The 22,419-nt window shown below is 39.8% G+C and overlaps 2 protein-coding genes across 4 annotated transcripts; one reads left to right on the forward strand and one right to left on the reverse strand.

The window, feature by feature from the left end:
• The first annotated feature begins 1,019 nt into the window (after positions 1–1,019).
• On the forward strand, positions 1,020–13,061 carry LOC135105996 (prostaglandin reductase 1-like). 2 transcript variants are annotated; one of them, XM_064014742.1, is made up of 9 exons: positions 1,020–1,384; positions 8,533–8,650; positions 9,386–9,488; positions 9,704–9,886; positions 10,468–10,586; positions 11,110–11,261; positions 11,452–11,569; positions 11,692–11,810; positions 12,519–13,061. In XM_064014742.1, the coding sequence occupies exons 2-9, from the start codon at positions 8,545–8,547 to the stop codon at positions 12,627–12,629; spliced, it is 1,011 nt and encodes a 336-aa protein (XP_063870812.1). In that variant the 5' UTR covers positions 1,020–1,384; positions 8,533–8,544; the 3' UTR covers positions 12,630–13,061. The 2 variants fall into 2 exon arrangements, with proteins under 2 accessions (XP_063870812.1, XP_063870813.1); XM_064014743.1 differs by having other exon boundaries at positions 1,325–1,384; positions 8,482–8,650.
• LOC135105993 (snRNA-activating protein complex subunit 3-like) lies at positions 13,056–22,032 on the reverse strand. 2 transcript variants are annotated; one of them, XM_064014740.1, is made up of 11 exons: positions 21,831–22,030; positions 20,251–20,311; positions 19,631–19,728; positions 19,097–19,191; positions 18,473–18,624; positions 16,799–16,935; positions 16,416–16,572; positions 15,618–15,738; positions 15,127–15,250; positions 14,660–14,767; positions 13,056–13,380 (listed from the first exon to the last, which is right to left on the reverse strand). In XM_064014740.1, the coding sequence occupies exons 1-11, from the start codon at positions 21,875–21,877 to the stop codon at positions 13,215–13,217; spliced, it is 1,266 nt and encodes a 421-aa protein (XP_063870810.1). In that variant the 5' UTR covers positions 21,878–22,030; the 3' UTR covers positions 13,056–13,214. The 2 variants fall into 2 exon arrangements, with proteins under 2 accessions (XP_063870810.1, XP_063870809.1); XM_064014739.1 differs by lacking the exon at positions 20,251–20,311 and having other exon boundaries at positions 21,831–22,032.
• Between the last annotated feature and the right edge of the window lie 387 nt (positions 22,033–22,419).

Consider the following 22,419-nt stretch of genomic DNA (forward strand, 5'->3'; position numbering starts at 1 on the left):
TTTCCTTTACATTCAAGCTTTCACGCTACACATGGCTACCTTCGTCACCCTTATTAAAGAGCGTGCGAACTTTTCTTATGACAGAAATGGCTTTACGTGGAGAGTAAATTACTTTTACTTTCCATAATTTCCCTACAACCTACTGTAAGATGAAAATAACTATTGTAGTTATGTATACATATATATATATATATATATATATATATATATATATATATATATATATATATATATATATATATATATATATATATATATATATAAGAAGACAATGACGTCGTTTCATTCTTTCTCGCTGTCAAGACTCAAGAGAGCGACAGCGCAGAGCAGATCATCACCTGAAGTGCGAATGTTTGAAAGACTGTACAACTCCACTGATTTTCGTGGACGGCAGCTGTGCGAACCTACGAATGAAGTGCAGAATGCTATTATCACGTTGGACCAAGGTGAAAAAAATCAAGATATGAAGAGTTCTTATTATTTTTTTTAGTAAGGGGGAGGAAAGCGTCTTCGTTGCAGTCTTCACAATGGAACTCAAATAAAACTGATCATCATATCTTCCATTGTCAACTGTGATAGATCATTCAGAAAGTTTCGGGAGCCTCTAAGGAGTAGTGACTGACTGAGCATATATTCAGTACATTTTCATTTCGTTGATCTATGAAAGCAAGATGCAGCTGTGTAATTTTTATGATAATTTTAACGATCTTGCATGTGTTTCGAGCTGACATCATAGGAAAGATAACTGTAAGGCTGACGCTTCCCTGCAGCTCTCCTTGTTTTCTTATGTTCATAATGGTCTCTAAGATGGATGTCCCGATGTTAGGACAACGATACGATTTTCTATGGTGACGTCATCTGCTTAGAAGACCCGCACGAAGAACACTTGAGGCAGCGCGCACTGCCCAAGTTCCCGTGTGAACAAACCGTATCATGGATACTGTTCTTACAGTGACTGGTGTTTATCACCTCCTCCCCTCCCCCCTCCCCATCTGGCTCGACCTCCGTCCGTACGCCTTTCTCCTCTCCTACGTGAGAAGAGGAAGGTGGTGAAGGCGCTGTGTCAACATTTGTCAGATAACTTTCGGTCACGTTGAGTGATGACATTTTTCACGTCATATAAAAAAAATCGATATCCCCCCTGTATGTCATTTGTTATACTTTGTTCCCCATAGCTGCATCCATATCTGGTGAGCACAAGGCACGTCCACAGCATGGATGGCTTGGTATTATGGTGATGCTGTCGAGGTGCGTGGCGGCATGTTGCAACGTAATAGACTGCCCGGCCTTGGCGGATGTGGTACTGCTGGTTGTGGCTCACTATTAGCTATCACGTCATTGCGCGTGGTGTTCTCTTCAGAGAGTCTCTTTCAAACTCATCCACGTAAGTCTGCCTATCTTATTTTCTCTTATGTTTACCGAGTTGTTGAAAACTTCTGTGCTGCTCCTAAAACACCTGACTAACGTAGTCGCCAAATGTGACAATGACGCTCCTCACTGAATTTTCAATTATTAAATATGCTTAAAAAAAATAATAATGCCATATAGATCGTATAATTTTAATGGAGTTTTGACGAAGAAGAAGAAAACACAATCTCAATATCTTTTCTATTTGGCTGAGAGAGTGAGATAGTGAATATGTTGACACTAGAACACAAGTGTGCAGCCTGTCTTGATAGTTTTAGAATAATTTTATGATGCTAAACAATATATATGACGAAGGTAGGGTGTAAGTTTGGGTAAATTTCATTGTTATTGCGCTCGTCTCTCAACTGGGTATTTCCGAGTTTATTCACCATAAGGACAAGACCCATAGGCAGTCTCCTCATGCTCTTGTCTCTTACCTAGCGATCCTTGAGTACGGGTTATAATCAGCAGGTTGTTGTGCCTCGCTTTCTGAGGAGGCGTCCTTCCCTGAACGTGTTCACCAGGAGTGCTCGTGGGAGGCACATGGCGTGGAGAGGTTAGCTTGGAGAGATTGTAATGAGGCGATCCTTGCTTACAAAGAGCACTGGAGGATGTCTAAAGGCCTAACACCGTGTTTTTCCTACAAGATAGCCATTTGCCTCGACCTTTAAATATTTACACGTTTAACGGATGACCATTTATGACCATATTACTAACAAACAACAGTTTTCAAACATGGCAGCATTACGTTAGCGCTATTGAAATAATGAGCAACCGAATACTTTTATCTTGTGTGATTGAGTTTGGCATGCTTCTTACTGTAACAAGTAAATTAAGAACATTAATATGTGGAGTTGATATAATGTTTTTCCATGAACACAGCAGTACGTCGCGTCTTAGTGCAGGCAAATAAATTGCATCACGTCTACTGATAAAACAAACACACTGGCTACGGCCTGCTGTGAAAGGCTTTTGAAATTATGAAGTAACTTGATAAGTGCAGGAAAACAAATTGCATCACACATACTGATAAATCCACAACGTGACGTGAGAAGCTTAACACTGACAGATCTACTTGCCACGGATTAAGTAACACAGCAAGGAAAGAAGCACGAGAGGCGCAATGAACACCATCGTATATTTCATGTCTCGATGTGAACGTGTGACATCTTCGGTTATCTAAACGTAATGAAATATCAAAAGATGCCAAAAGCGACAAAAAATCGTTAGTAACTTAAAAGTAATACTATAATGAGAAAGATACAAATACAAAAAGCGACAAAAAAAATCTCCATTCTAAAAGTGATGATGTAACAAAAAAAAAAAAGCAAGAAAATAATTTTCAGTATTGTAAAAGTTATAAAATCTAAAAGATGCAGAACAGCGACAAAAAAAAAAAAAAAAAAATATGACAATAAAAAAAAAATGACAAACGTTATCTTCAGTGATTTAAAAACAATAATATAATAGAAAATACAACAACAACAACAACAAAACTTCAGTAATATAAAAGTAACGATATAATAAAAGGTACAAAAAGAGCAACATAAAAGAACATTAAAATATGTAATTGTTAAGAGTTTATCCTACCATATCACGCAATGTCAAGAGGGTCTAAGGTCAGCAGATCCTTTGAACAATGGGTGATAAGATTAGAGTACATTAGAGTGCTAAGGTAGACGTGTAATGTACAGTACATTTTAAGTTCTCCATGTACTAATGTACATTAAGTGTTCCTCTGTCAGTATGAAGTGCTTGGTAAAGTAAGCGCCGTGCCATAATGATGTAGCTCCGTGCTATCTTATCTCACTCTGAGTCGCCATCTTCTTGTGCACGATTATTGGATTACAGTCTCCATCAGCCCATACAAGTCCACTGCAAGACAAGAGCATTTCACACTAGTTGGTCAGGGGGAGGTGAAGCACACACCACGCCATGCTGTCTCAGGCCATCTTGTCTCAATTACGGGACAGCAGCAAATGATCTATGTAGTGGAAGGTAGCCATTAACTAACAAAGTCCAAATTGTTCAATAGAGGGTAGATATTTATTCACAGAATCATTTAATGGAGAAAGGATGTTGACAAAATCATCTAATGGAAGTCCAAGTCATCTGTTATTGGATACAATATAAACTTACAGAGCCCTAATCGTGCAAATCGTCAAATGGAGGGGAGATATTTATTCACAAAATCGTATAATAGAGGCTCAGTGTGTGACGGTCATAACTGAAATGAATTGACAAACAACTCAAACGATTACAAACTTCCTGAGAATACAAACAAGCTCGGTTCTCCTCTCATCCTCTCCCCCACGGCTGTATGATTTGTTCTGATTCAGCTTCCTGCGAAAACAGCGCCAGAACTCCCCTCCTCGCCGGATGTTTTCTCCTGATCACGAAGGATTGTTCTTGGAATTCAATTGTTTCCAACGCCACTTCCTTTCATGTCATGCCTCTCTACCAGCCACACCACGCACCGTGGCAGAGGAGGATGTGAGGGTGTTATCAGCAATGGTCAGATAAAGTTCATTTACATTGAATGGATGACTGTTAGGTTAGAACACTACATAAGGCGGAAGAGAAGTATATATAAGGGAATAAAGGCAGGGGAAAAGGTTTTAAGGCCACAATATAATGAATTAGTTAGCACCGTCAGGAGGTTAACAAGGAAAGCTAAAAACAATTATGAATTAAAGGTAACCAGCCAGGCGAAGACGGACCCCAAAGGGATTTTATCAGGTATATAGGACGAAGAACAGAGAAACAATAAGTCCATTAAAGGCAACAGATGGGGAGCTGATTAGTTCTGGGGAGGAGATTAGTAAAATTCTGAACGAGTATTTTTTTAACTGTCTTCACCCAGGAAAACATGCAGGAAATGCTGAATAATGAGCAGATGTTTAGAGCAGAAGGGAATGAGAAGCTGACAGATATTACCATAACTAAGGAGATAGTGGAACAGGAGATAGATAAGCTGAAAAGGTTCAAGACATCAGAACCAGATGAAATATATCCCAGAGTACTTAAGGAATGCAAAGAGGTTATTAATGAACCGTTAGTTTCTGTCTTTAGGAAATCACTGGAATCAGGTGAGGTACCGGTAATGTGGAGGCAGGTGAATGTAGTATCCATCTTTAAGAAAGGAGATAAAGCTTTAATGTCTAATTATAAACCTGTCAGCTTAACTTCTGTTGTGGGCAAAATAATGGAGTCAGTAATAGAGAACATTAGGGAGCATTTAGACAAACATAACTTGATAAATCAGTCACAGCACAGCTTCACGAAGGAGAAGTCTTGCCTGACGAACTTGTTAAGTTTTTATAGTAAGGTTTACGAGGCGGCAGATAATGGTGATAGTTATGACATCTTATATCTGGACTTTAGTAAAGCGTTTGACAAGGCATCCCATCAGAGGCTACTGAGAAAGGGCGCACGGGATAGATAGGAAGGTGTTAGACTGGATAAGATCGTGACTAAGCGACAGACAACAGAGAGTTGTAATAAACGGCTCTAATTCCGAGTGGGATCAGGTAATTAGTGGGGTGCCACAAGGGTCAGTATTAGAGCCATTTTTTTTTTTTTTTAATATATATCAATGACTTGGTTATAAGAGTTATAACAAGGGGGACGTAAGCAAAATTCTTAGGATCAGTAACCAGGATAGAACAAGAAATAATGGGTTCAAGCTTGAAAAATTTAGGTTTAAAAAAGAGGAAGGAACTGGTTCTCAGACAGAGTAGCAGATGAATGGAACGGACTCAGTGATCAAGGTGTTAGTGCTGAGTCATTAGGGAGCTTTAAGAGAAGATTAGAAAAATTTATGGATGGGGATGATAGGTGGAAATAGGTAGGTATATTTCATACAGGGACTGCCACGTGTGAGCCTGATGATTTCTTGCACCTTCCCCTATTTCTTATGTTCTTATGTACACTGGCCTTTAGTATTTTTTTCATCTCATATCAAGGACCGTATTCCTAAACATTATCTCTCATCTCTCATTTTTGTCAGGCTTAAATGTAGGTTTTGGAGGCTTTCAAGGATGTTTTAATGATTCTAATGATAGTTCTTACAGGGACTCTTATGTTTAGGTCTGATAGCTTCTTGCAGCTTTCCTTATTTTCTTCTACTCACGTTCAAAAACAATTATGCACTGTCAGCAGGAAAACACAGCCATGGCCCAACTGATTTAGTCCTGATGAGAGGACTAAGTGCTTCAGAATACGAATCTTCAGTGCAGTCCTTTCCACCCGTGTTGCTGGTAGTGAGCGAAGCGACTCTAGTCATATAAGTAGTCGTATATCGGGCATCAAACCTGGGAGACGCTGGTGTAAAACTGCAACTAAGTGGACGCTGGTATTTAGAGTTAGTTAATTCCTTACGTGGAGGTGAGGAGTCTAATATAGTGGCTGGGGTTACAAAGCGTGTATTATGACAACTCGCCCCTCCCACCGTAACGATAGAATATCAGAATCTCTCTCTCTCTCTCTCTCTCTCTCTCTCTCTCTCTCTCTCTCTCTCTCTCTCTCTCTCTCTCTCTCTCTCTCTCTCTCTCTCTCACGTACACACACATACAAACACATACATACTAACTGCCAACACCAGCAAGCCGTAAATTGTGATTATTATTCCACACACACACACACACACACACACACACACACACACACACACACACACACACACACACACACACACACACACACACACACACACACACATACACCCACACACACACACAGAGAGAGAGAGAGAGAGAGAGAGAGAGAGAGAGAGAGAGAGAGAGAGAGAGAGAGAGAGAGAGAGAGAGAGAGAGAGAGAGAATAACACTACATATCTTAGAAATTCTACTTTCCTTTGCCCGCTACACGCAAGGGCGCCATATGACTTAGTGGCTGCAATCAATCAGTCATTAAACCAAGGAACAGACAGAGGCAGTCGAGATACGGAGACGAGTGCTGCATGAATACCTGGTGACCAAAGACAGAAAGTCAACATTCACCATCTCATTTTAGACAAGCATGCACCAGCTGGCTAAGACTGTCGCCCCTTTTCTTTGTGTCTCCTTGAAATACAGTCTGCAGTTCGGAACGACGATAAACTCGCAGGCGCCTGGCATTTCCGCAATCTTATCATTATTCAAGGTTATCCAAGCGTCACTGTCATATCTCAATCTCCTGAGTGTACGTGATGAACTCGAGTCACGAAAGTACAATTATAAGATTTCCAACTCATCTTACTCTGAGACTTCATTCATAAACACTGCGGCTTTTAATTGGCTGTAGTGGAAGTTATTTGTATTATCAAGAGTGGTTTAATGATACTAGCGACAGTTTAACGAGGATTTTGTACTTCCGTAGGATAAATACCCTTGGGAACCCGATTAATTATCTCCATGGGCTTTAATTTATTGCATAGACGATAGGTAACTCATCACACACACACACACACACACACACACACACACACACACACACACACACACAGAGACAGACAGACAAACACACACACCAAAATGTAAGGCCTGAACTCAGATATACAGTATGGGTGCCGTACTCTATACAAGGACCGACAGAGCTCTTGTACTCGTGTAGTTCCTCTGCTATCCTCAAACAATAGTCTGCCACCTTTAGAAATAGTCCTTTTGAGGGTCCTGAACGTTTCAAAATGCAGACCAGGTGTCGCGGTCTCTTGAATATGCATTTCTGTAGCTTAGCGAAGATGAAATTAATCTTTTTCTTTTTCTCTTTTATGCCCATCCAAACAGTTTATAACAGTGGTCTCAGTGTTGACAAAAGACGACCATTGCAATTAAAAGGTTAAAAGAAAGCATTCATGACTAACGTTCACGCAAGGATATTACTCATGCCCGACAAGTCACCAGGACACTCAGCCTCTTGTTCCTAAACGCTTCTCACATCAGGACTATTTTTCAAATGTCACAGAGATCATTAGACTGGTTTTCCGTGGTGTTATTTTATTTCCCTATTGAAAGTGAAGAATCCTTGTTCAACTATCACTAGAACTGTAAAAAAAAAAAAAAACCTCCTGAAAACCAACATAATTGTCACTACAGCTTTGAAAGTCATAGATTATTAGTCGGGTTTTAAAAGTGTTTCCTCCCTACTGATGGTGAAGAATCCTTGTCAAACTATTATTAAAACTGCAATAGAAAAAAAAATCTACTACGGCCACGACAGCTTTGTTCTCACATCAGAATTATTTTCAGAGGTCACAAAGATCATTAGACGGGTTTTCTCTGGTGTTCTTTTTGTTTGCCTGTTGAAGGTGAAAAGCCCTTATTGAATTATCCCTAGAACGCAAGAACATGAGAAAATAAGGGAAACCGCAAGTAGCCATCAGGAATATATGTGACAGTGACACCTTGCAGCTTCTCTTATCTTCTTATGTTCTAATTCCAGTAATAAATTAACAAGGATTCTTCACCATCACACACACACAAAAAAAAAACAAAAAAAAAACACACCTTTGAAAACCTCTACAGTTGCCATTACAGTCTTTCAAACATAGTAAAAGAAAGACACCGTGTGAGAATATGGAGCTTAAGACACTATTCTGAAACACTTTTGCGCCTCATCTCCACTGCTTTCAAAAGACTCTGTTGTCTTTTTACTGCTGGAAGGACGTTTGGCCGTTGCCCGAGTAGGGAATTCCCTGTGAATTCCCCCGTTGCCATGTCTCCACACAACCAATGATCGGTTTAACACTTTCTTACCTTCTCTCTCTCTCTCTCTCTCTCTCTCTCTCTCTCTCTCTCTCTCTCTCTCTCTCTCTCTCTCTCTCTCTCTCTCTCCATACATAATACTTAAATTTCAATGAAAAGTAGAAAAAAAAAATATGTTTAAGAAAAATTGTGTGATGTGACAGAATAGCTAACAGGGCTCGGCCAACGCCTAAACGTTCTTCCGACAGTAAAAGAGTATAGTTGAAACTGCGTGTTTTTTTTTTTTAAGGGTGTTTTTACAATTTTAGTGACATATTCTAAAGATTTATACATTATAAAGGAAGAAACATTCTTGAGAACCCGGCTAATCATCTGTGTCCTTTGAAAATAGTCGTGGTGAGTGAGCCTAGTATTTCCGAATGCAAGCCACGCGTCCTTCCAGGAGTGAAGCAACATGGTGGTGGCCAAGGTGTGGAATCTGGTGAGGCGACCAGAGGGGACTCCCCGGATGGAGGACTTCGCCTTGGTGGAGGAACAGTTGCCGCCGTGTGGAGAGGGAGGTGAGTAGTAGTAGTAGTAGTAGTAGTAGTAGTAGTAGTAGTAGTAGTAGTAGTAGTAGTTGTTGTTGTTGTTGTATTAGTAATAGTAAGAAGGAGGAGTGTATAGTGTAGTAGATATGTAGAGAAACAATGCGACTGACGTGAGTGTGGTGATGAGAGTGACGGGAAGTGTGTGATGACGAATGTGTTAGGGTGAGTGTGGATGGTGATGAATGCGTTAGGGGTGTGATGACGGATATAGCGAAGAGTGAGTCAGAACAGGAATACTAACTAATGTAAGGTAGGAGGATACGTATTGTATTATCTCTTCCTACCTTCATTCTGATCATCGCTTTTGTTTCGGGCACAGCATGGATTCTGTCACACTGGTTTTAGTTGTTATGTCATTTGCTTTGGCTTTATTAATTTTCTTTTATCAGCCACCTAATTCATGTAAACTCCGTCTTTTCAGGTAATTGGGTAGGATTCTTCTCGTTTCACCGTTTCCCTATAGAATCAGGGATTGGCGCCATGTACGAGTCACCTCAAGCTGTTTCTTGCCCTTGCATCTTCCTCTGTGTCTCTGCAGGCTAACAGATCACAATAGTCGCTAAATGTTCGAAAATGCTTGGTAGAGTAACATAAGGTAGTTTGAGACAATCTACAATCAAATATTAGCAATAGCCAGAAATGTACTTTAATTCATCCCATTGCGAACATTCTCCAGTTTGCCATGACGTATCTCGTGTTCCACAGATGTGCTGGTGGAGGCCGTGGCCCTAAGCGTGGACCCTTACATGAGGTACCGCGCAAAGATCATCCCTCTCAATGGGCCCATGTTCGGATCACAAGTCGCCAAGTAAGAAGTGTGGTTACGTACTCTGTTTTCTGTATTTTCAGATAAAACGGTAGGAACTTGAAATTATTACACATTTCAGTTACTATACATTGACTTAAGTGTAAAATAAGTAAAATATTCTGAGTATGGATAATTTTGATCGGTACTATATGTGTAATAAGTAGATAGTTTATATACCAGACATACAATTACTCATTATCGGCTTCCTCCTACAGAGTCATTGAGAGCAAGAACCCCGAGTGGCCCGTGGGGACTCATCTGGTTCACTACGAGGGCTGGCGCACCCACTCGCTGCTCACGGCTCAGCACATCAAAGAGAACCAGTTTACGATAAAGCCTATGCCGGAAATGGGCAATCTTCCTTTAAGTCTGGGAATTGGCATTCTGGGCATGCCAGGGTAGGTTGGGAAGTTGTTTAAGAGTGCTGGTGAATTGTCTTAGAAACCACTGACAAGATAAGATTGATATTTTGCATGCGGGGTTATTCATCATTATTATTGTAAAAATACACAAGTTTAAGCAAGCTTAGAACATTATTCGCATGTATTACACTAACAATAGGAAAACGAATGAAAAGTTGCCTTCCAGTAACACTTGGTGAACCTCAGGCGGACGTCAGTGTGTTTGTTTATATATATTATACTTGCGAACGCCATTCTTTTGGTGTAACGCGTCTAGCATTCCCATACTAACTGTTCATTGTGTGGCTTCTCATCAAGAAAAGCACGGTGGTTTGTAAAGGCGGAATCCTTGCCATTATGCATCAGTACACTGTACATTGACATATGGCACTTTTGGAAACTAATCTTATAAGATGTAATGGTTAGCAAAACTGACAATGTATTTGATGGAGAGACAAGCTTGGGACAGACTGACAATTTGAAGTAGTTTCATAGTGCATTATAACAGCTCTACTGACAGTTAGGTTCATTATGGAAAAATGCAAAACTTTTCGCAATAAGACCCTGACCTTCCTCAGGAACACTGCATATTTTGGGCTGCTCGACATCTGCAATCCCAAGGCTGGGGAAACAGTGCTGGTGAACGGGGCTGCCGGCGCCGTGGGCAGTGCTGTGGTGCAGATTGCCAAGATTAAAGGTAATAAAGATTGTGAAGATAAGGTTGTCAGGATTGAGTAAAGAATGAAAAGACTGGCAAGACTAAAGGTATGCTTCATGCAAATTGCAAAAAACCTGACATACATTTTTGATACACCGGTGCTCAGTAAGCAAATTATTCATCTCGTAGTACGAATAGCTTTCTGATTCAGCTAAATTGTAACAGACTTAACTTCTGCAGCACCGTCTGTCTCGGCATTGCTTTTACTGTGTTCCCTGCCCTTCTGATGCTGCTAGTCACTGTTGGAAATTTCTTATAGGAGTCCAAATAAAGAATCAAGACTAGAACCAAATATAATATTTACTTTACTTAGATTAAAGCCAACTGGAAGACTTCAGCATATGAGACAAAATTACCGGTGAATAGCATCAGAGCAGAGGGCAATTTGAATTTGATATGAATGATGAGCCCGAAACCTCCCATGGATACCCCAGTGTGTTGTCAAGTCATCCCAGTCAGGAATCCTCGCTGAATGAAGCTTTAATTTACGGCTATCTTTCAGGATGCACAGTGATTGCCTTTGCTGGCTCTGACGAGAAGGTGGCTTGGGTTAAAGAGCTTGGTGCAGACTACGCCTTCAATTACAAGACCACAAATGTTAGCGAGGCACTGGGCAAGGCAGCGCCAAAGGGCATCGACGTTTACTTTGATAATGTGAGTTGAAGCTTTTGTCTGAAAAGCTCATGCTACGAAACAAAAATCGAGATTATTTGCACAGGTAATATGCCTCTGTTGTGAGATTAAAAGGTAAAGAGGAAGTCTTATTTAGTAATTAAAGTTGAAACAAATCATGAACACGGGGTCATTAAGCTTCAACCTTATCACATTAGCTTGTGTCATTCAGGTTGGTGGAAAGTTCACCGCAGAAGCCTTGCCGCACATGGCCAACTTAGGGCGAGTGTCTGTGTGTGGCGCCATCTCCACCTACAACGAGAAGAAAGAAGAGGCTGCGACCACTAACGGTAGTTCTTACTCCCACCTGGTTACCTCCTGCTCATCATTAACAATTTTATCCCTAACGAAAATAACACTAGCATGATTAATAGATGTTACATTGAAAATAAAGCCCCTTGTTATTCTCCAGGTGCTTTCAAGGAAAGCTTCCTAATACAGAAGCAGCTGCGTGTTGAGGGATTTCTTGTGCACCGCTGGAATGGCCGCTGGCTGGAGGGACTCAGCCAGCTGAAGGAGTGGATACTGCAGGTGAGTGACAGAGTGGCATGCTTCTTTTGTCTATTTGTTTGAAGTATAATGCCCACATATGCAAAAAAAAATAAAATAAATAAAATAAAAAAATAAAAGATAAATAGAAAAAAAAACAAAGAAAGAAAGAATAAATAAATAAATAGAATGATAATAATGAAATAAGTAAAAAGTAAATTAAGATAAATAAGAAATGAATAAATAAGCAAGTGGATAGGAAAATAAAATAGATAAATGTATAAATAAATAGAAAAATAAATAAATAAGCAAGCAGACGAACCACTCCCACTGATGTTTGACTTATACATATAATCTGCGAGATATGGCTTACAGTGGGCTGGTTTTTAAGGAAGCCAAGTATTATGACATCCTTCAGTCCTGCCACCTTGGTCTGTTTAACTGTAGGTATAGCAATTATATTAACTTTTGAAGCTGACAGTGTCATTTCTTATATGCCATGACAAAATCTTTGTCCAGTATAAAATATATATATTTCAGGGAGGCTGCTTTTCTTGACTAGACTAAGTGCATTTGACATTATTGTAGTCTTTTCATTTCTTTATTATTTCAAAGTTCATTGGACATAGGCAGGTACACATACAGCCCCACACAGCCTGAACTGCTTCCTAAGATTCTGCTAATGCATGTTGGATAGTGAGAACATTTGTATGCTGATTCTCTTCAGGTCTAACTTTTTTTCTTTTTCAGGGAAAACTGAAGTACAAGGAGACTGAATTTCATGGATTTGACAACATGCCAAAAGCCTTCATTGGCTTGTTCCATGGAGAAAACACAGGCAAGGCGGTGGTGCTGCCATAGAGATGCCTGGGTTGTGGAGCAGCTTAGTGAGCCAATTGGTGCATGCAGTCCTGCAAAGAAATTAATGGAGAAATTCTTGTGTTAGTTTCCTTCATAACTGACTGATGGATATCACTGTTGTTCTGCTGGTGCTGTCCAAATATCATCATATCTAGTTGATTTCATTATAGAGTGATTCATAATCTTTTTACTCCCCATTTCATGGAACAAATAAGTTTTGAGTGATATTAAATATGTTTTTAGCAAATGATACATATTTAGTAACTTTTTATGGTGACCATCCTCATCCATGGTTCAGACCTGAGAAGAAAAGGTTACACTCGGCAGGGATGCTTCATGTAAATTCTTGAAACACTGAAGGGTTTTTTTTTGCATTCATAACCTTTTAATTATAACTATGATTTTAGAAAATAATAAAATGAAAAATAGAAATATATCATTTTTATTTTGGCACTTTTATGTCATTAATTTGTTATGCATTTCACAATCAACAGTTTTGTATGTCCTCTTCATAAAAACAATTAAGACATGCACACTATCTCTTCAATGTTCTTTGCATTTTGTGGCATCCTATGACAGTAATTTTTAGACACTGAACTTCTTCTGCTTCTGCAGAAACTCATCCATAAAAGGGTAGACCCTGAGTGTGTGCACTTTCTTCCCAAGGTTATCATAGCAGAAAGTCTTGAGGCAGCGGTCACACAGGAGGCAGTTTTCCTGTGGCAGGCTTGGGTCACCCTTGGCTATCCAGCTGGAAGGAATGAATGGAGACAACTGTTATGGAGCAATATACTAGTAAAACACAAGCAGGTCTGGGGAGAGGCAGAATGGCTGCTAAGGATGAATACACTTAAAAGACAAAGTAAAAATTATTGTTTGCCAAGGGGTATGACTTCTTATACAGATATAAAAAGGTAGTTAAAAGGTCATTTCATCAGTCATCACCAGCCTTCATGATTCTATTACATGTGTTATGTTGAGGACTGGAGAGTGTAACTGTGGACTTGTAGAGCAAAGTTGCTGCAATACTGAGTCTTTTCCAAAGGGGCAGACTCCTATCAAAATAAAATTATCCTCATTACAGAACATGACACAAGATTAAAACATGTTATATGAAGTACATAATACTATACAGGATAATACTTCCATGTACAAGTTTTTATCAAGTGTATTTCACTGTAATAATGATTAGCTTCCAAAAATTTGGCAGCTATCAATGCTTGGTGGAGGTGAGAGTAGTACTTTTGACAGCAGCCTCTAGTTTACTCCCCATTGGGAGGCATGTGGGGATGCTGGAATTCAGGATAGGTCTTGAACATTACAAAATATAACTAATTCTATCTATTTATCTCTCTGATGTCCTGCTTCCTTCAGGATTATCTTTCAAAAGGCTAGCCATGACAGAAAAACCTCTATCTTCTATTCCAATGTTTCCTTCTTGGTTGTTCAAGTGCTTGGTCTCTACTATCGCCTTTCACACATGCACTTCTTTACCCTGTCCTGCCATCTTCCAAGTGGGCTTCCCTTCCCACCAACATTCTTCAACTTCATTCACATACAATTTCTTTGAAGTCTCTTTACTATTCATCATATCAATGTGGCCATACTATCTCATCATGTTTTTCACCCAATGTACTGGTCTCTAATTTACAATGTTTGCATAGGTGCTCATACCACATCTCTCATACCAGCTTTCTTTGCTATCACCCCTCAGCTTGTCAATCCATGTGCTCCTCTAGGATAACTTATTTCCACAGCACACATTCTTGGAAGTACAACTTACTGTACCTACAAATTTTACAAGTTAGATGTGAGAAGGGAGTATTTTCAAAGGCAACTAAATGTGTAAAGCAGCAACACAGAAATACAAGAAACTATGCCAATGAGACACAGAAAATGAGAGTAGGAATTCAGGATAAAGGAGTGTGCAAAGGAAAGCCCAGTGAGGGCCTCCCTGCTGCAGCCACTCCTTACAGAAAATGAAGTATTAAATAATACATCTTAGAACACTTTTCTTTATAGTAACTCACTTGGCCAAGTTGAGAGAGCAGAGGGAGCACTTGGTGGCCAGTCTGATGGGTTGGCCCCAGTTGATTGGGTAGCGTGCTGGGTCCTGCACATCTTGCTTGTGTTTTAGCCTGCACCGTACAAAGGGGATGACAAGGTGTAGTGTGATAAGAAATGTGAGAGAAGGGAAAGATCCAAAGGAAAATAAAAGTCTTTGATAAAAAAATTGAAATGATGACAGGAAAATACATAATAAAAATCGAGGAAATTAGTAATTATAAATGGAACCTGCAAGTTAAAACTGCTTTATTCAAAGCAGAGATGAAATGGAGAATGGCAGTCAAACTTCATCTGGGCATTGGATTGCCTAGTCTTGCCAAATTAAACAGATCACACACACTTTGTGGCCTTTCATAACAACGACACACACAGAAGTAGGTAGTTGCACATTCGAACAATTTGGCAGCAGAGCACTTCTGTGCACACTCACCGTGCATCTACGAACACCACAATGTGCTCACAGTTGCCCAAGTGCACAAACACGTATGGATAGCCAAGACGAAGCTCCAAGTCCCTCACATAAGTATCTTCCATCTTCTTTGTCGTCATTGGACCTGTGTATGTGTGTGTGTTAGGGGAGAGGGGTAAAAGCATACATTTATTATTATATATTGCTTTCATATGCATAATGACTCACCTATCATACAGTTGACATATTATACAGTCAAGCAGCACTAAATGTTTCATTCTTTAGTTGACATGTTTTAGGCTAAGCCACTACTGTTTTTCATATCTAAAGGAAGACAAAACAGCATAACAATAGCAGTACTAATTTGTAAATGACCAGCTTGGATAGGAATAACATAAAATTTCAATGAGCAAAGTCTGGTGATAGTCTTTTCAGAAGTGTTTAAATGACAGCAAAGGCCAGTGACAAGTACATGTGATCACAATTAAGAGTGCACAAAGACTTTGCTGTACCTATCTCTGTCCTCTTCTTGGCCCACAGCTTGATCGTCTCACTGTAATCCTTTGCCTTGGGGTTCCTCATGTCACTATAAAAGACTCCGTTGATGTACAAGAATCCAGATGGAAACTCGCTCTGTGATGGAACAAAAAGACCTGGTAAATTTTTACAACAAAAAGAAAAAAAAAAGACAGAAGATAATAAAACAGGTGAGAAGAGAAATATTTGTGGATACACAAAATTATGCTGAGTTTACTATTCAGTGAGTTAATTGTGTTGCATGACTGAAGACAAATCTCTACATGCTGTTTTTAAGCCATACATTTATGTTGTATAATAGAATGCAAAGAAGTTAGGGAATCAAGATATTCAACCTACTTTCTATGTTTGGACTATGTTTCTGATGTGCTACAAAATGTCAGAGTAATTGACAAGTGACAAGTTCATGACAATGTCATGAACACAGGAATATCCAAAACCTTAAGACTAATTTGGATGAAAGTGATTTCTCTAACTGATTTTCTGGCTAAAGAAAGGATGCTGCTGGTTACATGATTTTAAATAAATAAGATCATGTATCTATCTATATACCTGGCTGGCAAACCCACACAGGGTGGGCCAGATGAAGCACCACACACTTACAAGTATATCATTCACATTCTTAGCATCTCAGAATGTTTTTAGAAGATAAACATATAAGGCTTAAGCTTGGAAAAACAAGTCTGGACAAACACATCTCAAACCTCATGGCTAAACTGAGAAATTTTGCACCAAAACCCAAAGTAATGGTAAGGCACAAAGAGAATACTGACTGCTGCATTGGGGAGGTGAGCCAGGTGCTTGAAGTGAGGGGAGGCAGAGAGGTCCTCACAAACTGAAAGGTCATTGATACAGATGATGTTATCACGCAAGTCTGTCAGCTTCTGCGATCCAAGAACCAGCAACTCTTGACTGTGTCTTGGGAATGCACTGTCAAAAGAACAAGACACAAGCAACACTTAATATTTACAGACCTTCACTTTGTCATCCTGAAATTATAAGAGAAACATGATGCTGTCTAGTTTCAAATATTAAATTCTGTAAAAGTCTGAGAGGCTAAATACTACACAAGTGCTATACAGAAGGAATGCTGGAATTATAATATATTACAAGGTGACATCTTGAGCATGATGGACAGAGTAATGGTCACACTTACTTGCTAACCTTTTGACCATAATTCCTCTTATGATAGGGTCTGTGTATCCTCACATTGAGCACAATGTCATCCAGACTCTTGGCCTGAGTGTCCCTATCACAGATGGTGGGCTCGGGAATATCATGGTTATCTGTAACCTGTCAAGAGGCAGTCAGGTTATGCTACTTCTCAGCTCATGGCAGTGAACAATGTCACAAATAAATTTTGCCTAAAAGTTAAAAAGAGGTGGGGAAAATACCTGCTAAATATCACTCAATACAGAGAAAAAGGAAGAAAAAGAGAGAGAGAGAGAGAGAGAGAGAGAGAGAGAGAGAGAGAGAGAGAGAGAGAGAGAGAGAGAGAGAGAGAGAGAGAGAGAGAGAGAGAGAGAGAGAGAGAGAGAGAGAGAGAGAGAGAGAGAGAGAGAGAGAGAGAGAGAGAGAGAGAGAGAGAGAGAGAGAGAGAGAGAGAGAGAGAGAGATACTAGATAATTCTTAGTAACAAAGTGAATTGCAAGCTTTGTGCATCAAGCTTAAGTGGAGAAGACAAGCATCTATCAAATTCAAAATCTTACAAATGCCAACAGGACAGAACAAAAGCAGCAACACTGGAAGAATGCATGAGTTACAATAATAATGCTGGTGAGTCAAAGCATCACACCAGATACTATCCTGTGATCCTCTTCCCTCTTAAACAACACATCATACATGCATCTGTTATTTCATGACACAGTGGAGGACCATATTCTGAAACACTTCTGCCCACAACTTGACTACTTTCAATAGGCCCTAGTTGAAGTAATAATGGTTTTTAAGAGTGTTTTTATGGTCCTAGCAACAAATTATCTAGATTTCTACATCATTAATAGGAGAAACATTGCTGAGAACCCAGCTAATTGTCTTTGTGGCCTTTGAAAATAGTCAGGGTGAGAGAGCAAAGCATTTCTGAATATGTGTTAGAGTTATGCACAGCATAATCCTGCAAGAAGGGTGTGGAGGAGACAAGTGGAAGGGAGAGGATCAAGAGGAGGATAGGGATTCTGAAGGCTGGAACTCAGACAAGAGGATGAGCAAGGATGAAGGAAAGGAAGAAAATAGAAGGTACTGGTGACAATAAAAAAAAGTGGCCAAACTCACTAGGAATTAGTGAAGAAGAAGAAGAAGAAGAAGAAGAAGAAGAAGAAGAAGAAGAAGAAGAAGAAGAAGAAGAAGAAGAAGAAGAAGAAGAAAAAAAAAAAAGAAAAGCATTATGCACAAGTTTTAATTTCCTATCAGTCTCCTTCACTTCAACCTGAAGATGAAGTGACCCACAGTAATGGTAAGGCAATGTAAGAGTGTGGCAAAGAGGAATTCATAATTCTGATGCTTATAAGAAAAAAATGCAAGAAAATGGAAAGTACGTATGATGGGGACTGCAAAGGAGAATGAAGCAGTAAAAATAACATCAAACTTTTCAAACAGACTAATAGAACGGCATGATATCTTTTGACTATACTCTTTTGGAAATGACACCCTCAGTGGGCCTTTCTTTTTTCAACTTTCTGTTGATCTAAGTTGGAGTCTCCTCTTATATATATAGATTAAATAAAAAATGATAATAATACAAAAAAGGGAAATATAAATATGCATGTCATTCTTAGCTAAGGAAACAGAAGCCAACATTAACAGGTTGCAACACTGGCCCTGTGTAACTCACCAAGCGGACCACTCTGGAGTACTTGAGCTGCTTGTGTCGCAAGGTAGCATAGTCTGCCACAGTCTGCCTCAGATGGTGCTCCCTGGCTTGTGCTGCCAGGGTGTGAAGTGCCTCTGAGCCTCCCTTGGGAATGACTCTGTCCTGGAATGTCCCTGCCAAGATGATATTTGCCATTATTATTAATGTCACACTAGGGTGTAGTCTGGTAGGCCATGAGACAATCCCTTTCCACCAGGGGTAAGAGTGTGAATGATAAGGGTATGAGTGTGTGGTGCCCTGTCTGGGCCATCCTACTTCCTGACTGGTGTATAGATAGATAGATAGATAGATTAACATCATCATCATTATTATTACTATTCTACCAAAATGAAGACTTTTTGCTTAATCTCCAGTATTTGAAAGGCCCAAGAAATTAATGTGAAATAATGTGTAACAAGTTTTATCCCTATCAGTTCCAATTCCTGGAGCACATAGGAAAAGCTTTTAGTCACAACACAGCACTGTTCCACTAATAGGTCATGATTTCAAACTTCACTGATTAGACACAATTAATCTAAAGTGAGGTAGATAAAATGTACAAGTTATATTTTCTGGGCGTACATCTATTTCTTGAAGAAGCCTCACCTGTATACCAGTTAAAAGCACGGCCTGTGTGCTTTGCTGGGAACTGGGAGATGTCCTGTGGCAGCAGTTCATTTTTCACAGTCAGCAAGTCTGGGCTGTGGTAAGACAACACTGTCAGCTCCTGTGGTCAAGTAAGCTGTGCAGCACAAAGCATAGTGAAGAGGAAAGAAAAAATGAAGGAGGCAGAAATGAATGGAAAAGAAGAAAATGAAAGGGGATAGATAGAAGGGGAAAGATCTGATAGTGAAATGCCATAAACAAGTAACTCAGTGTAGTGCCAGTCAGTGACTTGAGAAAGAAAATATTTGTTTAGGTCACTTAACTTGCACAGCTCAGCTCCAAGACAAATTAACTTCAACCTTTTTTTAGCTTTTACTCTAGAAATAGGATTTTTACAGCATACATTATTTCTGAAAACACATCAGTTATAAAATCACATCTTCTCTGTGTAAGGGGGAAAGGATATTAAAGTATAGGGACATATTACAATTAATGTTAATCAAAGTTGGTTTTATCACATTGAGGTGACCTTACCTGCAGGCTGCTTCCAGCTTCTCTATGGCAAATGGGTCATTTTGGTCCCTTGACAGTGGTGGGGGGAAACACTGGCGAATGTCTTCCTTAGTGTCCAGCTGAAAGGAATGTACAGACTTACACAAAAACACAGTATGCTAAATACAAACACCAATCAAATTCAAATTTGTATCAAAAAGAAGTAAATCATGTGAATATAATGCTTTTAGCTCTGTGAGTATTTTAAAATAATTTTTAAGAAGTAGGATTCCAAACCGATTTTTTTCTTCTACTTTACTATTGAAATATATTTCCATAAAAATTTAGAAAGATCACTGTTCACCCTGGACTGCCTGCAGGGTTAGTGGCCTAGCCTCTTGTTATTAAGCTCCCTCCTGAAATGAGCCCTGGGAGAAAGGTTTCACTGTGAGATGCCTCTAGTATCTCAGATCTATTATGGCTATCCACTCATTATTATTTTTTATACAATGAATACATTTTGTCTTCTACTTACTTTATTTTGGCAGGAAATTTTGTATAATTGCCTTTACAGCTGAGCTGTGGCAGGCAGAAGGGACAGAATTTAATTTCAGTTAAATGGCAATATAGAAGGACTAAGTACCCTTTGTAGTAAATCTTACCAACAGCACCTCCTTATGTACTGCACTGCTGCTCCTCTCCAGGACAAGCAAGGTCGGAGATCTGGGAGGAAAGTGGGCTTCTAGGTTGGGGGAAGCTAAAATAGGGTAAATTTGGGAAAACATTGATGCTCTAAGGAGAAAAATACCACTTTGGGGTTAAATCCCTATAAAATAATCAACAAACAAGGAGTATCTGCTCATCATACCTCCTAACCTAACCTTTTGAAATCACTTAATTTGCTAACTGGGAGGGTCTGCTCCCTATATTCCTCACTATGCTATGCTAACCAATAAAACTGCAGTTTAACACAATATATCCTATCTTCCTTTTCTCCTCTATCTCCAACAAGCTTGGGGACATGTGGGAAAGCAGAGTTTTAGAGTGGAGGAAGCCAAATTTGGAGATTCATAAAAAATCTGCTATATTTTGTAAACTGAGGGATCTTCTAGCCAACCTTAACAGGTGCTTTGCACCCCTCATCTCTCCCCACACACAAATCCCTCTTAAGGACACTACCCTAAAGCCACACTTACATTAGTCAGTGGTAAGCTTGGATCCCAATGATTGGGCTGGATTTTGTCCAAGGTTGAAAGATTTCCTGTGAACTCTGTTTCTAACTTCTTCCCTCCCTCCCCTCTTCCATCCATGCAGTGTAAATATTTTCCTACTGTTGTATATGCTCTTGTATTTACTAACCAACCATGGTTTCAATATTGCCTGGGTTTCTTCTTTTGTGCCTTCATTAAAGCTACAAAATTGGCTGCAAGGTTAGTATCACCAAGACACAATTTCACCGTAATGTCTTCTATTATAGTCAGCTGGTGAAGGCTCCACTCTGCTTCTTGTGGACTGTTATTGTTTTGATGCCATTGGAAATGTGAAAGCATGAACATCTGCAACAGTAAGGTTGCATTCATTGGGACTAGTCTACCAATATGTCAAAAAGGTAATGTAGGATGGACAAATTTTTGCCCAACCATAAGGCTGACATCCAAGCTTACCAATTACTAGTGTAACCATAGCTTAACCTCATCTAACCAAGGGTCTTTGCTCATTTCTGAACCCCACCTTAAGGGCACTAACATAACCCAACTGGTCTGGACCTCGCCTTAATGACACTAACCTAACCTAAGTGGAGCTGCACCTACCATGGATAATATTAGAAAAAAATAAATAAAAAAAATAAAAAAAACAGTAACTAGCACGAAAAAGGAGTGCACCACTATGAAGTACATGTTTTTCCAAGACATTTTTCTTCTATATACTTTCCGATGTATATTACTCCTTTAGTGTTACTGCTGATAGAGAATTCCCCTACACAGGGAATTTTTCCTAAGGCTTTCCGACGGGCGAGTGGCGATTTCGTGTACTGGGCAACAAAATACAAGGATTGATGCATTTCTTATTACTTAATGTCAGATTGTGGGTTTTCTCTAAATTTGCCCCCCTGGATCTTCATTAAGGACACTAACCTAACCAGGAGGCTTCACCCTCATGGACCCCCCTTAAGGACACTAACCTAACCTGCCACTGTTCTTTACCGACGGCGCCAAGACATCGATCAATCAATGTTCCTTACCGTCTTGCCATCCAGTACGGAGGTGACAGTTGCTGAGTACTTTTCATAGAACTCCTTGAGATTGATGGGTTCCTCGCTCACCCAGGGAATGTTCTTCACGCTGAAAATATCCTCCATGCTCAAGCTGGTGAGGAACCCACCGTACAATCTCCCCGCAGGACCCGCACCTTGTTGTTTGTTTACTAGAATGTAGATGAAGCTCGGAGCTCTCGCCTTTGCAACGGCATGCTCCTCTGCGAAATTTTATTGATACTGGATTCTTCTTTTTTCTTTTGTGCTCCATATTTGATATATCAGGTATTTATAGCAATGTACTTGGGTGAAGAGGAACAGCCCCACTATGTTGCTGCACTCCTCTGGGTAGTTTTGGGATAGAATGGGCGCCGCTGCGCGCTTCTTAAAAAAGATTGTTCGCTTTACTGTGGCGAGTGTCTAGTTCCTCTGTTACAGTCGCCTCTCTGCCTGTCTTTTCAGTTTGCCTCACAGGTGTAGTAACATGCTACCGGTGGTGTGGGTCACTGCTGCACTCTGGCAAGCCTGCCTGGCCGAAGCGTCTTTCTCCTCATTGCATAGAGCTGGAGGGCACTGA

The sequence above is a fragment of the Scylla paramamosain genome, chromosome 12, assembly GCF_035594125.1.
Source record: "Scylla paramamosain isolate STU-SP2022 chromosome 12, ASM3559412v1, whole genome shotgun sequence".
Taxonomy (NCBI): Eukaryota; Metazoa; Arthropoda; class Malacostraca; order Decapoda; family Portunidae; genus Scylla; species Scylla paramamosain.

Excerpts from the sequence above, each read along its gene's own strand:
- LOC135105996 (XM_064014742.1), top strand. The coding sequence starts at position 8,545 with ATGGTGGTGGCCAAGGTGTGGAATCTGGTGAGGCGACCAGAGGGGACT. Across the intron at positions 8,651-9,385 it reads GCCGCCGTGTGGAGAGGGAG|ATGTGCTGGTGGAGGCCGTG; the intron begins GTGAGTAGTAGT and ends CGTGTTCCACAG. Across the intron at positions 11,811-12,518 it reads TGAAGGAGTGGATACTGCAG|GGAAAACTGAAGTACAAGGA; the intron begins GTGAGTGACAGA and ends TTTCTTTTTCAG.
- LOC135105993 (XM_064014739.1), bottom strand. The coding sequence starts at position 21,947 with ATGGAGGATATTTTCAGCGTGAAGAACATTCCCTGGGTGAGCGAGGAA. Across the intron at positions 19,192-19,630 it reads AAGCTGGAAGCAGCCTGCAG|CCCAGACTTGCTGACTGTGA; the intron begins GTAAGGTCACCT and ends GTCTTACCACAG. Across the intron at positions 16,573-16,798 it reads TATGGTCAAAAGGTTAGCAA|TGCATTCCCAAGACACAGTC; the intron begins GTAAGTGTGACC and ends TTCTTTTGACAG.